Here is a 14,294-nt window from a genome sequence, read left to right as displayed (position 1 = left end):
CTTCATAGCATTCCCATCCACTGAAATCATTATTGGAATAATTCAGAAACAGAGAGGCTGCAGAGGCTTAATTCATTGTAAGTGTGCGATTTGGGCTTATAGTTAGGGTTAGTCCATTTTTATTTGTAAAGAGCCAGTTATAATTCAGGGTTAAGAGGCGGCATCTGGGATGGCCAATCACATTTCAAGGGAGGTGGGGGGCATTTACCCCGAGCACCCCTTTGACCGCAGTTGCCTGCTTGGGTCTGACTCATAGATGGTCTGACTCTGCACCAACTTCTGTATCCTGCGGACCCTGCAGGCTCTTCATCTGAAAGTATTTTTGATACAGACGGACGCTGGACCAGTGTCTCTGGACTTTGAAAATCTCGATTTTTGCAGATGGCGCAAAAACGCACGGCATGATTGGGTCAAAATGCACTAAATGCATCTCAACGGAAGACAAGGGAATTAGGGACTGACATGATGACTTTGTGAGATTAATCTGTTATTTTTACTGGCCAAGCTTCTTCTGAAATGTGATTTTAGCTGAAATTCTTAAGACAGAACACTGAGGCAGGCGTGCGCTGCATTAAGAGAGAAACAGAGGAGGAGGGAAGAGAAAGGAGTTGAAAAAGCCTCCAAAGGGGATTAACGCTCATTGCTCATCACTTCAAATATCACGCACTTCGTCATTTGGAGACGCCGCGGAGACAGGGACAGCTGGAGCACGGAGAGCAGGAGGAAGATGATCACCATCACAGTCCTGCTCATCTCTCTTTTCGCTCTATCAAGTGGGTTACTTTCTTTCTTTAACATCAGAAATACGCTGTATAATACAGTGTATCTTTCCCTGTATTTTGTGATTGCTCCTCAGGCAGCTGGGCAGAGAATGCAGAGGAGCGGCTGGTGAACCACCTTCTGGGTCCAGAGCGCTACAACAAACTGATCAGACCTGCAGTCAACAAGAGCCAGCAGGTCACCATCTCCATACAGGTGTCTCTATCTCAGCTCATCAGTGTAGTAAGTAACATCACCAACATTAAAACACTTCTGTACAGATCAGTTTATCCTCCTGTCACAATTTAAGTGTTTCAAATGCAAACTCCACATTACCAACACTGTAGAAGGGACAGTGTGAGTGTAGCTGAGTTCTTACTATGTATGTTTCTGATCCTGGGTTATGGGGTTATATTTGTGCCATCAGAAACTGAAATTGAATTAAAACATTGAACTTGGAAAGCATGAAGTGTAACTGAAAATTAATGTTTTGAAAATGAATTTATTTTTTAATTGAATTAATTTTTTTAATTGAATTTGAATTTGTATTTTGTCAACAAAAATTCAGCTCTTTTTATACTTTAATTCATTTTTTTTTTTTTAAACATGAAGTCCAAAGTGAATTTGCACACAGGCCCTCTGCCTGTTTGCATATTTCTTATCATTTTTCCCTTTCTTCAGCTGCTTAAATGTCAATGGGCTGATAAGAAACTTCTGGGCAAAGATTTTTTTTTTTTTTTTGATGAAGATTCTGTGCACCATGGAGCCCGAGCTTAAAAAAAATACTGTAGTATTTAAAGTATCACCAAAAACTGTTGGAGCAGTGATGTTATGCACACAGTCCAACAACACCAACATAAGATGTGTCAGAATAAGACAAGATACACTTTATAAACCCCCAAGGAAATTGTTTTGCCAGGGTACAAAATAAAAAGTTGGTCAATGTTGTACAAACACAAAAGCAATTGTCTTAATTGATAGTACAGAGTGTCAGAGTGGGAACACAGAATACGAAGTGTCCAGATGAGTAAATAAGAGTGAATGAACAGACATGTGAAAGAGTCAGATATTAACAATGTTACACATGAATACATTTTGCATTCCATTATTGCATATGTGAAAATATTGTTCAAATTAATTTAATACATAAAGTGTTGCAACTGAGTCATATCATTTCCCATTATGACAGAATTTAACTAGAAAAGCACTCAGAGAGTGCAGACCTCTGCCAAGCATATTGTGATTGTCATGCAACATTTTAGTCCTACTTTAATGTTATACTCCCTTTCAGCAGACTGTCTGATACAATTTGGTGTTAGTTGCAGGTTTGTACGATAATTTGTTACCTGACAGTGTTGAAAATTATGATGACCCAGTACATATTTCATATTCTGGATCTTAGTATCTAGAATATTGCCAGGATCTGGATCGTACTTTTACATCTGTCAGAAATTATGGTGACCTTGTCTTGTTTTGTTTTGCAAAGCAATCTGATCATTTATTGTGGAGTTATATACACATATGGTGAAAACGGCCCTATCTCACAATGATAAAAAACCCTTTAGAAAAGTCCTGGATCCAGACGGTGATCCAGATCACCTCCAAAATTTGATCACTTCTTCCTTATCTCATTTTGAACATTTCCTGAAAATGTCATCAAGATCCGTTAGTTACTTTTTGAGTTATGTTGTTCACAGACAAACTCTCCCAAAAACATAACCTCCTTGGCGGGGGCATTAAATAGAATGAAAGATAAGATATTACACAAAAGATTATGTTTGTTGATATTCCACTTTGTATTTTGAGTTTGTTTAAATTGTTATGTGTTTGGTGTCCGTCCTGCAGAACTTCCTGCAGAGGTGGGGGAATTGTTGTAAAAATAATTTAGGTTTAGTAACAGTGAAGATGTTTTTTTGAAAATGAGTGATCTATCAGATAGATCTCTTTCTTTTTTAAATGAAACTAATGGGATGCTGAGGACTCCCATGTAACAAATAAGTTTACTTCTTTTGAAGAGATCCGCATCAAGTTTTTTTTTACGTCTGTTTTCTTGCAGAATGAGAGAGAACAGATAATGACGACCAACGTGTGGCTGTTTCAGGTAAAGTCAAACGTTCCTGTTGATTACTCTCGGTGTTTCAAGTAAATTTTATGGATGTTGCCAACAAAGACTGTATGAAAGCTCAATCTGCAGGAGTGGAATGACTACAGGTTGAGATGGGAGCCCGACAAGTACAGTGGTATCAAGAAACTTAGGATACCATCCAAACACATCTGGCTGCCTGATATAGTGCTCTACAACAAGTACGTACTCGTATTTCATTAATGATACACGTTAAAGTTCCTTTAAACTCCTCTGATGCGTATCTTTGCATACACTTGTGGTAGTCTTGAATTTTCATAGAATCAGTTTTACAACAGTGTGATACGGCATAATTATTTTAAATTTATGATATTAGTATTAATTGAGTTTATTTTTTGGGTTTTGTTATTATCCCAGGTAACCATATGGAAGAGCTTTGATTAATCATGTTAAATGTCTAAGGTGTTCAAATGTCTTTTAAATGGTTTTTGTAATTGTAGACTTCAAATTGCACTAACACATCTACTTCTGCAGTGCTGATGGTGTTTACGAGGTGTCCTTCTATTGCAATGCTGTGGTCTCTTATACCGGAGACATCTTCTGGCTTCCTCCAGCCATCTACAAGTCCGCCTGTGCTATTGAGGTGGAGAACTTCCCCTTCGACAAACAGAACTGTACTCTTAAGTTCCGCTCTTGGACCTATGACCACACAGAGCTGGACTTAGCTCTCACAAGTGACTTTGCCAGCCGTGATGACTTCACACCAAGCGGAGAGTGGGACATTGTCTCACTCCCAGCACGCAAAAATGAAGACCCCAATGACATCACCTACCTGGATATAACCTATGACTTTGTAATCCAGAGGAAACCACTCTTCTACACGCTCAACATGATCATACCCTGTGTGCTCATCACTTCCCTGGCTATCCTGGGGTTCTACCTGCCATCAGACTGCAGGGAGAAGATGACGCTGTGTGTCTCCGTGCTGCTCGCACTAACTGTGTTCTTGCTGCTTATATCCAAGATAGTGCCACCCACCTCCTTCGCAGTACCGCTTATAGGTATGTGCCTGCATACACCTGTGTTCAGCCAAATGTTTCTTACATACCTCATGCACTAATTAATTAATGCTTGAGGTATGTTTGGGATTCCAAATCAAAATTGAGCTAGCTTTGAACAAGCTAAGCATGTTTTTACATGTTTTTACATGTTTATTCTTTAATTGGGATAACAGTGCTCCATTTAATTTGTCCATGTATGCAATGATCTTAATTCACAGGATGGGAAAGACATACAGAAGGGTGTATAGACAAAAACAGGGCAGATAAGCCTTTACTTTAATGTCAAGTTGTTTCCATTACTTGTTAAACCTTTAAATCTAAGAACTCTTCACTAATTGGACTTACAGCCTCTCTCTGTCTTAGTGGCTGGTATTGATGGCAGTTTTACCTTGGTTAACCATTGACTGTATATAGAGTGGACAGCGTGGCTCTGCCATTTACCATTGTATAGTTTTGAAGCCAAAATACCCCCATTACAGGCACAACCATTGGTAGCAATTGCAGCCAGAGTCTGTGCAGTGGAGACTGGGAGAATCTGAGTGGAGCTGGGTGACAAAAATAATATAATTTTTTTTTCTTTCAAGAGTCTAATCACTTCTTGACTCTACCTCCCTGACATATTTTACGATCCTATCTAAGAGGTGTATTTATTTTTTAAAGTTTGACCACAGCCCATCTGGAATGACTGGGGAGCAGGATTTTTTGACCTATACTGCAGTCAGTCACCAGGGGGAGCAGATTTTGCAGTGGCAACCTCACTTTGAGCCGAGCAAGATGATGTCCATTTTTTTTTTTACAGTCTATGGGTTAAATCCATTTATCACCTCCATGTATTAATCTGAGATACTTGAGTATAAAGGAGCTTTTTAATAACACGCTGACCAGGACAAAAGGGCACTGGTACAGTTGAACCATAACTCAATTGCTGTATTCAAATAATACATGACTAGAAATCGTAATGTCTTCATGTGAAGGATTTATCTGCAAGTTAAACCTGCATCCAGAGATCTACAAGTTACACTGAGATTTCGGGTCAAAGTTACAGGCTTGACCAATGTCAGCAGCATGCCTGGTCCTCATGGAAAACCAGCTTTTCTTAGCCTTTTTGGAAGCTGTAGTTTGTTCTCTGGGCCCAGCACTGATTCTGAAACATCACATCAAAACGGCATAATGCTGTATGTGGAGTAAGATGGATTCACCAAATGCTCATCTATGAAAATATTGGTCATCATTAAGACACGCAGATCTGAGTTGACTTTCTAATTTAATGCCAAGTGGAGGTCTTTGATGATGCCTGTGGGGTGACAGACCGCAATGGTGGTTTCTGTTTTTTTGAAAAGGGAACTTTAGGAATCAGCCTCTTGAGAAAACTTTGTTACAGAAGAGTTTCAGGTTGGTCACTGAATCCTAGATAAAGAAGAAACAGACAAGGTTCTACAAAGGCCATGGGGCAGTAGACCAGCTGTTTACCCACTTGTGTGAATATGAGGTTCCTGTATGACTGAAGTAAGAGTTGTGTCTGTGTTGTCATCACTAACTAAGCCACAGTCCAGGTGCTTATATGTCTCTGGTAGGATTGTCTTGTCTTTGTGATTTCAAGGCTCTGCTAGAGAGAGGAAGGTTGGAGGCATCAAAATCTCTGTTGAGGTCTTATAGTTGGAGTACAGAAGAAACATTCTGGGTTAAAATTGTTGACAAACCTTGTATACACCCATTGCAAGTAGTGCCTTCAATACTTTAGTGAAAAACTGTGGAGGTGTGGCAGCTGCAGGTCAACAGTTTGTCCAATCATGTGATGCACACCGAGTAAAACATCAAGCTAACATACCTGCCATTCAACCTAGTACCCTTGTGTATTCTATTTATGTATGTCCTGTTGGCTGTTTCTACCAAAGGCGCTGGATTTATCCTAAAGTTGGACATCATAGCAGAGAAAGTGTGGGTAGTATTTTCAGAGATGGATGAAGAACGAGGACAAGCTAGATTAAACATTAGGTCTGCCTCTCAGCGAAGGTGACAGCTGGGGGAGGCTGAGGGAGGTGGAAAGTGGTTTCCATGGTTTCTGCATTTTTTATGGAGAGGTACGCTGTTGCCCATTAAGTTGGAATGAAGTCCACCTCTTCTCATGAAATGACCGTGATTTCTTCATTCCTTACGTATGGAGTGTATTTCTTCTTAAATAATGATTCATCAGTATTTTCTAAACACATAAGTGAAAATTAAATTATGATCAAGCTTTGCAAATTGTCATCGTTTTATGAGAAAAGGTAGAATTATTTTATTCCAATTTGATGGGAAGCAGTATTTCAAACTACACTTTGTATTTTTGTTGACATCTTTTTTTTTTTAATATTTTCAACTTTGATGAGCTAACTTGCTAAAAAAATTTGTATAGCCACGCAAGTTTTTGAGATCTAAATAATAACCATAAAGTAACTCAGCCTGTTGTTGCATATTTGAGTATTTAGAAGCTTAGTAAGAGGCCAGAGGAGAGCAACTTTTTTTCAATCCAGCTTATAAAAAAACACCAAAATGAAGAATCGAAATTTGAAAAAAAAATAAAATAAAATAAAAATAAAACAAAAAACGAATTTTAGACAAAGAATTCTCAACCAAAAATGACTATATCGATCTTCAAATGTTCTCCCACCCCTTGTAATAAGTTTCCAGTTAGCAAGGTAGTTCTGGTGGATCGATACCCCTGACAGGGTGAGCAGGACCCAGGGGTTTGCCAATGTGAGTTAACAACTCAGCTTTTTACTGATGGTTTGGAGGATGTGTAAAAGATGTTTAAAATACTTAACCATCTCGGCTCTTTTTCTCTCTCTGCCTGTCTTTTGTATTATTCAAGGTAAATACTTGATGTTCACCATGGTGCTGGTCACCTTCTCCATCGTGACCACAGTCTGTGTCCTCAATGTGTACCATCGCTCCCCATCCACCCACCACATGCCAACCTGGGTCAAGCAGCTTTTCTTAGCCAGCCTGCCCACATGCCTCCTCATGAGGCGTCCAGGCTCTGTCAGAGTCCGCTGTAAACCCCAGCAGAGGCCCGCCAAGAAAAATGTTTCCCGCACTGGCAGAGAAAAGAAGCAGTACTCCAACAGCAGGCGCAGTGACATCCCCACAGACGCCAACTCTTTCTATGTGGATGAAGACTTAGCACCCAAGTGTTGCTGGAAGGTTGGTGACACCCAAGGTGGTGGGAATGCCGACTCCCAGAGGCATAAGGCAGCTCAGTGGGATGCAGATCTGGAGGAGGCTGTGGATGGAGTTAGATACATTGCAGGACACATGAAGACAGAGGATGATAATGAAAAGGTGAGGAGCGAAAGCCATGGCTGAGTGAAAGTTTAAAGTGGAGGAAGGAGGATCAATGGATGAAAGAAGCCTTGAACAAACAGATTGTGTAGGTTGATATTGAGAAAAGGAAACAGGAACAATGAGAATTACACAAGAAATTAGGTGGTCATTATATAATGTGTGATAAAGCTGAGTATTTGCTTATGACCTAGTTTTTAAATGTCAAATTTCCTAGTTAAACTCTCAAAATGTCAGATATTCTGAAAAAGAAAAATCAGCAAAGTGTCCTCCTGCACAAAACAAACCTCTGTTGACACGATAAGCTACTGCTGTAGCCTTAGATTTGTGGCCCTGGGCGTCTTAACTTAAACTAAAGAGGTATATTCTTAAAGGTGATTTGAGGATAAGGCAGGGATATTGATATTTAGAAATTTGGACATCGGGGCAGTGCCTCTGGATTGGCAGACTGGGGTGGTGGTCCCTCTTTTTAAGAAGGAGGACCAGAGGGTGTGTTCCAACTACAGGGGGATCACACTCCTCAGCCTCCCTGGATAGGTCTATTCGGGGGTACTGGAGAGGAGGGTCCATAAGATACTCAGCAGATTCAGGAGGAGCAATGTGGTTTTCATCCTGGCCGTGGAAATGTGGACCAGCTCTATACCCTCAGCAGGGTTCTTGAGGGTGCATGGGAGTTTGCCCAACCTGTCCACATGTGTTTTGTGGACTTATAGAAAGCATTCGACCGTGTCCCTCTGGGAGTCCTGTGGGGGATTCTCCGGGAGTATGGGGTGTCGGGCTGCTTGTTACGAGTCGTCCGTTCCCTGTACGACCAGTGCCAGAGCTTGGTCAGCATTGCTGGCAGTAAGTCGGACTTGTTTCCAGTGAGGTTTGGACTCTGCCAGGGCTGCCCTTTGTCACTGATTCTGTTCATAACTTTTATGGACAGAATTTCTAGGCGCAGCCAGGGTGTCGAGGGGGTCTGGTTTGGTGACCTCAGGATTGGATCACTGCTTTTTGCAGATGAGTTGGTCCTGTTGGCTTCAACAAGCCGTGACCCTCAACTCTCTCTGGATCAGTTCACAGCCCAGTGTGAAGTGGCTGGGTTGAGAATCAGCACCTCCAAATCCGAGTCCATGGTCCTCAGCCGGAAAAGGGTGGAGTGCCCTCTACGGGTCGAGGAGGAGATCATGCCCCAAGTGGAGGAGTTTGAGTATCTCGGGGAAGGATGGAGTGAGAGATAGACAGGCGGATCGGTTCGGCGTCCGCAGTATTGCGGACTCTGCACAGGTCTGTCGTGGTGAAGAGGGAGCTGAGCCGGGAGGCGAAGCTCTCTGTTTATCGGTCGATCTTCGTTCCCACCCTCACCTATGGTCATGAGCTTTGGGTAGTGACCGAAAGAACAAGATTGCGGGTACAAGCGGCCGAAATGAGCTTCCTCCATAGGGTGGCTGGGCTCTCCCTCTAAGGGAGGGTGAGAAGCTCGGCTATCCGGGAGGAGCTCGGAGTAGAGCCACTGCTCCTACGCATTGGGAGGAGCCAGATGAGGTGGCTTGGGCATCTGATGAGGATGCCTCCCTGGTGAGGTGTTCAGGGCAAGTCCCCCCCGGGAGGGGACCCAGGGCAGACCCAGGACACGCTGGGGAGACTACGTCTCTGGGCTGGCCTTGGAACGTCTCGGAGTCCCGGAAGAGCTGGACGGAGTAGTTAGGGAGCAGGGAGTTTGGGCTTCCCTGCTTAGGCTACTGCCCCCATGACCTGACTCCCAATAAGTGGCAGAAGAAGAAGAAGATGATGAAGATGATGATGATGATGATGTTCTGGTCAAGTTTACGACCCTCATTCTTTCATCGCCTCTGATCAAACAAAGTCTCAAGCATGTTTTCAATGCCTCCATGTTGTTGTGCTGTTAGATGTTGTCATGGTTTTAACAGTCCTTACAACCGGCAGCAGTTCACACTTGTTGAGGACAAAAACACAATCAACAAATTGATTAAAAAAATAGGCAGGTTCAGTGCTTAGATGTACCCTAGACTCAACTAAGCTCACCTATGACAAGAGGATTGGGGCTTAATTGAAAAATGCACAGTTCCTTGAAGACCATCCTCATGGTAGTATTTTCAACAGGCTGAGAAGTTTATGTAGTGATTGTCTGGTGATGTCTAGGTGCACCACTGAACGACGCAGAAGGTCCTTTTTTCTGGCATCAGTTTGTTATCTAAATGAACATTTATGACTTTAGCGCTTCTGTCTGTTCTCCTGGTGCTGCTCATCCTGTGTTTTTTCATGTGTAGGTGTTGAGGGCAGCTAGTGAACCACTGACTTTGTATTCATCCTTCATGGTCATGGCATTTGTTCTTTGTTCTTTGTATTTATTTATGGTTAATGTCATGAACTGTATTGTGTACATGAGTGGACGGTGCGAACAGTGGCATATGAGTTTCCCCATCTGGGATTAATAAAGCTATCTTGTCGTATCTTATCTTGGTTTATTTTCAGATTATAGAGGACTGGAAGTATGTTGCGATGGTGATTGACCGCCTGTTCCTGTGGATCTTCATCCTGGTCTCTGTGGTGGGAACTCTGGGGCTCTTCTCGCAGCCGCTTTTCCAGAGCTACAACACACCCAACGCTGACGACACAGAGTGAGTCACAGAGTGATAGCACAGACCTTTTACTTCTGAAGGAATTCTGATTCATGTCCTGCATATCTGTGCTTTATCAGCTAAGAATTAATACACAACAACACATGAGCCTGAAACATGTAATCTGCTTAAATCTAAACCAGTTCTGAATACATTATAGCCTCTGGTTAAGTTAAAGAGAAATTAGAGTTATTTTGAAAATACTGAAAGTGTAAATTGAGTAATCTTTAACTTTCATCAAAATTTGTGTTTTTCTTGACACAGGTATGGAGACTTTTAGGACCTCTGATTAAGAAGACAACAGTCAAATGTTTTTCAGTCACACCAACTTTGGATTCATCTGTAAAAAACAATTTCAGCTACATTAATGTTTTATTACTGGTGGGTATTATACACAAACAAAATAACACTGAAATGATGCATCTTACTGCATGCTTTGTATGTTTTTTTTTTATCGGATGAGGCTTCAAATGTAATCTTTTCTGTCATTCCAGGCATGGGAAACTTGATTTAACTGACGATTCTTGACCATTTGACAGTTTTTTACTCTGTAATAATTCAAAAGTGTCATCTCTTTTACACTGCTTTTTTTTCTTTGCTTCAGAGATTTCCAAATCATCTCCATCACACACCTTCACAGAAGTATTCAAGCCTGTTTCTTTTTCTGTACCTCTTTCATTTGCTTTTTTAATTTTCTACGTGCCATGCCATATTTCACTCACAGTAGGAACAGGTTACACACAGAATCAAACATGATATTTATTGTGTTATTTCACAGGCGAAATATATTGTGAAATGCATTTTTTTGGAGCTTACTCAGAGTCAGAAAACACTGCCTTTGGTTTCTATAGCTGTAAATCTGTTTTCTTGAACTTCAAATAAATTTGCAGTTGAAATTGCCTTTGTATTTTTATGACACACTGATGCTCAGATCACTGTCCTACGGACTACATCTTCATCTGGTGTAATTCAGAGTTGAACATCTGTTGAATGTCAGTAAGTGAGCTCTTTGGTTAAAGTTATTATGGAGTGACAAACCATCATGGAAGAGGAAAATGTGCCCCGACAGAAGATTGCTACTACTACTACTACTAGTGAAACAGAACTCCTCTCTGTGGCTCTAAGGAGAGCTAGAATTGTCTTTGTCTCTTGTTTTACAGGTTTGTTAACGTCAGGGATCCCAAACTTTTTAGCCAGCAACCCCCAGAATATACTGGAGATAAGAGGCCCCCTGCCAAAGAATTACTGTAATAGGTCAATCCTAAAACTGACAAAAACAGAAATATTTGATTTGAAAAGCATTTCGCCTAACCCTTTGAGAATGACTTGTTTAAGTAATTAGAATGGTAAACCAGACTGTGTTTACATATATATAGTCCTGTCATCAGACGACTAAAGTGATTGTATACTTCCAGTCTCATTCACCCATTCAGTGGCACGGCACTGGGAGCAGTTGGGGTTCACCTTGACTAAAAACACTTTGGCATGCAGACAGCAGGGTACCCTGACTGAACCCCTGACGTCTCAGCTGAGGGATGAACAACTCGACTAACAAGCTGAGATCACAGTGGTTAGACTCTAGTGACCCCTTCTTTTTAAAATAATCACCAAATACTGACCTCTCCAGAAATATTTTTGGTGTTTCCTGCTTATTCTTTGATCTTTTGTTCAACCACAGCATGTTTTTTATTCTTGTGACTCCATGGCATTTTTGTTATCTGTATTTCTTTTCTCCTCTTAAAACGAAGACAAGGTATTCACCTCCCTGCCTTCCTTCTTCAGCCTCTACATGGCAAAGCCAGGGATTGTAAAAAGCCATGAAGATTTTATCACTCAAGGTTAAAAATAAGTGCACTTTTCTAAGGTTCAGAAGACACAGTGCAGATAAATAAGTTGTGTGAATAATTCACTATGATATGAAAGTCCAAGCCAGAGAAATGCATGTGTGTGCATAGAATGGTTGAAGCACAAATAGTCTGTGTGTGTCTCTCTGTGCATGTGTGTGTGAATGTGTGTGTGACTGGGGGGTGTTGAATATGTCAGTGAAAAAGAGAAGCCTGACAGAAATCAAGATGTGAAAAAGCAAACGGGCTGACACTCCTGAGATGGTTAAAGAATGAGGAGAGGGTTTATTGATAAAAATAGGAGGTGTTTTGGGAAAGATGGCTGAAAAGGAAAATGGAACGATGGCACAGGAGAGAAACTAGGATGGCTTTCCACTGAGTGCATCCAGCTTTTACAAAAACATGAATTAAACATTGCCCAGCGCAGAGCTTGAGGACAAGCTCTGGTTCATCACCCTGAACAATTCTGACAAAAACACTTATTATCACAGAGTACCTCTCCTAAAACACTTCTGTAATAAGGATAGGCTGGATGAGGGTGTCACCATGCCTCATCGTTATTACAGCACCTATCAGATGGTGACACCAGCAACAGCAAAACCCCATTATCTCAGCAGCTCTGCAGGTCTTTGTCATTTCAGTGTCTGTAAGTCTGCTTGAGTAGGGCTTGGTGGGAATTAGTTTCATAATTTAATGTGTTTTTCCCATTTACTTAAAAGGGAATCCAAAACATATTTAATTAAAGTCAACACATGCTTTTTTATTTAGTCTAGACGAGTCGTGTTCAATTTTGAATTTGTGATTATTAATAATTGCTGAATACTGTTGAGAAAGAAGAAGCCAGCTGAGAAGAATTTGGGTATTTCGTGGTTAAATCATATGATGTCTCAACCCATCTCTTCCTTTCCACTTCCTCATCTATCCCTCTTTCCAAGGCCAACACAAGGCTGCAACAGATGGATGTTTTTTCTTGACACTGTTACTTGATGAATGCTGCAAAGTTTTCTTGTGTGGATAAAGATAAGACTGACTCTTATTGAGCCTTGATGTTGGGTTGGAGTAAATAACACGCATGAAAACAAAGAGCACAGATACAGTGAGGGGAAATAACTATTGAGCACGTCATTTTTTCCTCATTACATTTATTTCCAAAGCTGAAATTCAAACAAAATTTCTACCAGACATTTGTATAACTCAAATAATCCACACATGAAAAGAAATCACAACGTTCAGGTCCATAAATAATGATTATGTGGAATTAACGATAACACAGGATAAAAGTATCGAACACACCATGGAAAGGCTGTATACTTTGGCAAGGAAATGCACCATACCACCTGAAATCTGTCAGTAATTATTACTTGGACTTCCAATTAGTGCAAACCAACATCAGCTGGGCTAGAGCAAATTGATGGTCCTATAAAAAAGGTCGTTTTTTCACCAAGCAGTTAAATACGACACACCTCATGATGGGTAAAGGCAAAGAGCTCTCTGGAGACATTCACAACCTGATTGTTGCTCAGCATCAGAATGGAACTGGTTACAGACTTATATCAAAGCACCTGAATATTCCAGTCAGCACCATCTTACCATCAACAGGCCACGTACAGGAGCTCCTTGCAAGATTTCTGACCAGGGAGTCAGAAGATAGTCAGAAGAGTACTCAACAAGTAAAGGACCACCCTGAAAGTGCTCCAGAAAGACTTGGAGGCAGCAGGCAATGCACTCCACCGCCATGGCCTCAATGAACGCTCAGCCCGCAAGACTCCATTCCTCAAGAAAAGGCATGTTGAAGCTTGTTTAAAGTTTGCTTAACAGCATCTTGACAAGCCTGTAGAATACTGGGAAGATGTTGTCTGGTCAGATGAGACCAAAATTGAACTTTTCGCCTGTCATACCACAGACCATGTTTGGAGGAGAAATGTGCACTGCACATCACCCAAAAACACTAAACCAACAGTGAAGTTTGGAGGTGGAAGCATCATGGCATGGGGTTGTTTCTCATCTCATGGTATTGGCAAACTTCATATAATTGACGGAGCAATGAATGGAGCCATGTATGGGGAAATTCTTGATATGAATCTGCTGCCATCCACCAGGATGACGAAGATGAGACGTGGCTGGACCTTCCAGCAGGACAACGATCCAAAGCACACTGCAAAGTTGACTCTCAAATGGTTTCAAAAAAAGAAAATCAATCTGTTAGAATGGCCTAGTCAATCACCTGAAAATTGAACAATTGTGGAAAGAACTAAAGAAAAGGGTTCACCAGAGGGCACCAAAGAATATTCTAGATTTAAAGACAATCTGTGCAGAGGAATGGGCCAAAATCACACCTGAGCAGTGTGGGCCATTAGTTTAAACATACAAGAAGCTTCTGGAAGCTGTCATTGCAAACAAAGGCTTCTCCACTAAGTATTAGATGAGTCTCAGCGTGTTTTTCCTGTGTTATCGTACTTAATTCCACAAAATCATTATTTATGGACTTGAACGTTGTGATTTCTTTTTATGTGTGGATTATTTGAATTAATACCAATGTCTGGTAGAAATTTTGTTTGAATTTCATCTTTGGAAATAAATGTAATGAGCACAAAACAAAACA

At 41.1% G+C, this 14,294-nt stretch overlaps 1 protein-coding gene across 3 annotated transcripts; it reads left to right on the top strand.

Annotated features, from left to right (window-relative positions):
• The first annotated feature begins 253 nt into the window (after positions 1-253).
• LOC141785622 (neuronal acetylcholine receptor subunit beta-2-like) lies at positions 254-10,696 on the top strand. Of its 3 annotated transcripts, XR_012597545.1 has the most exons (9): positions 254-773; positions 857-1,002; positions 2,816-2,860; positions 2,942-3,063; positions 3,377-3,903; positions 6,755-7,224; positions 9,703-9,848; positions 10,113-10,229; positions 10,343-10,696. XR_012597545.1 is itself a non-coding variant. In XM_074664069.1 (8 exons), the coding sequence occupies exons 1-8, from the start codon at positions 728-730 to the stop codon at positions 10,126-10,128; spliced, it is 1,506 nt and encodes a 501-aa protein (XP_074520170.1). In that variant the 5' UTR covers positions 254-727; the 3' UTR covers positions 10,129-10,696. The 3 variants fall into 3 exon arrangements, 2 of the variants coding, with proteins under 2 accessions (XP_074520170.1, XP_074520158.1); XM_074664069.1 differs by having other exon boundaries at positions 2,954-3,063; positions 10,113-10,696; XM_074664057.1 differs by having other exon boundaries at positions 10,113-10,696.
• Positions 10,697-14,294: the final 3,598 nt, after the last annotated feature.

The sequence above is a fragment of the Halichoeres trimaculatus genome, unplaced genomic scaffold (genome assembly GCF_033239565.1).
Source record: "Halichoeres trimaculatus isolate MK-OKI-2021-1 unplaced genomic scaffold, fHalTri1.1 fHalTri1_scaffold_2, whole genome shotgun sequence".
NCBI lineage: Eukaryota > Metazoa > Chordata > Actinopteri > Labriformes > Labridae > Halichoeres > Halichoeres trimaculatus.
This window is presented reverse-complemented; position numbering and strand designations above follow the sequence as displayed.

Coding starts and splice junctions, on each gene's coding strand:
- LOC141785622 (XM_074664057.1), top strand. CDS start 728: ATGATCACCATCACAGTCCTGCTCATCTCTCTTTTCGCTCTATCAA. Junction 1,003..2,815: donor TATCTCAGCTCATCAGTGTA/GTAAGTAACATC, acceptor GTTTTCTTGCAG/AATGAGAGAGAACAGATAAT. Junction 2,861..2,941: donor CCAACGTGTGGCTGTTTCAG/GTAAAGTCAAAC, acceptor ACTGTATGAAAG/CTCAATCTGCAGGAGTGGAA.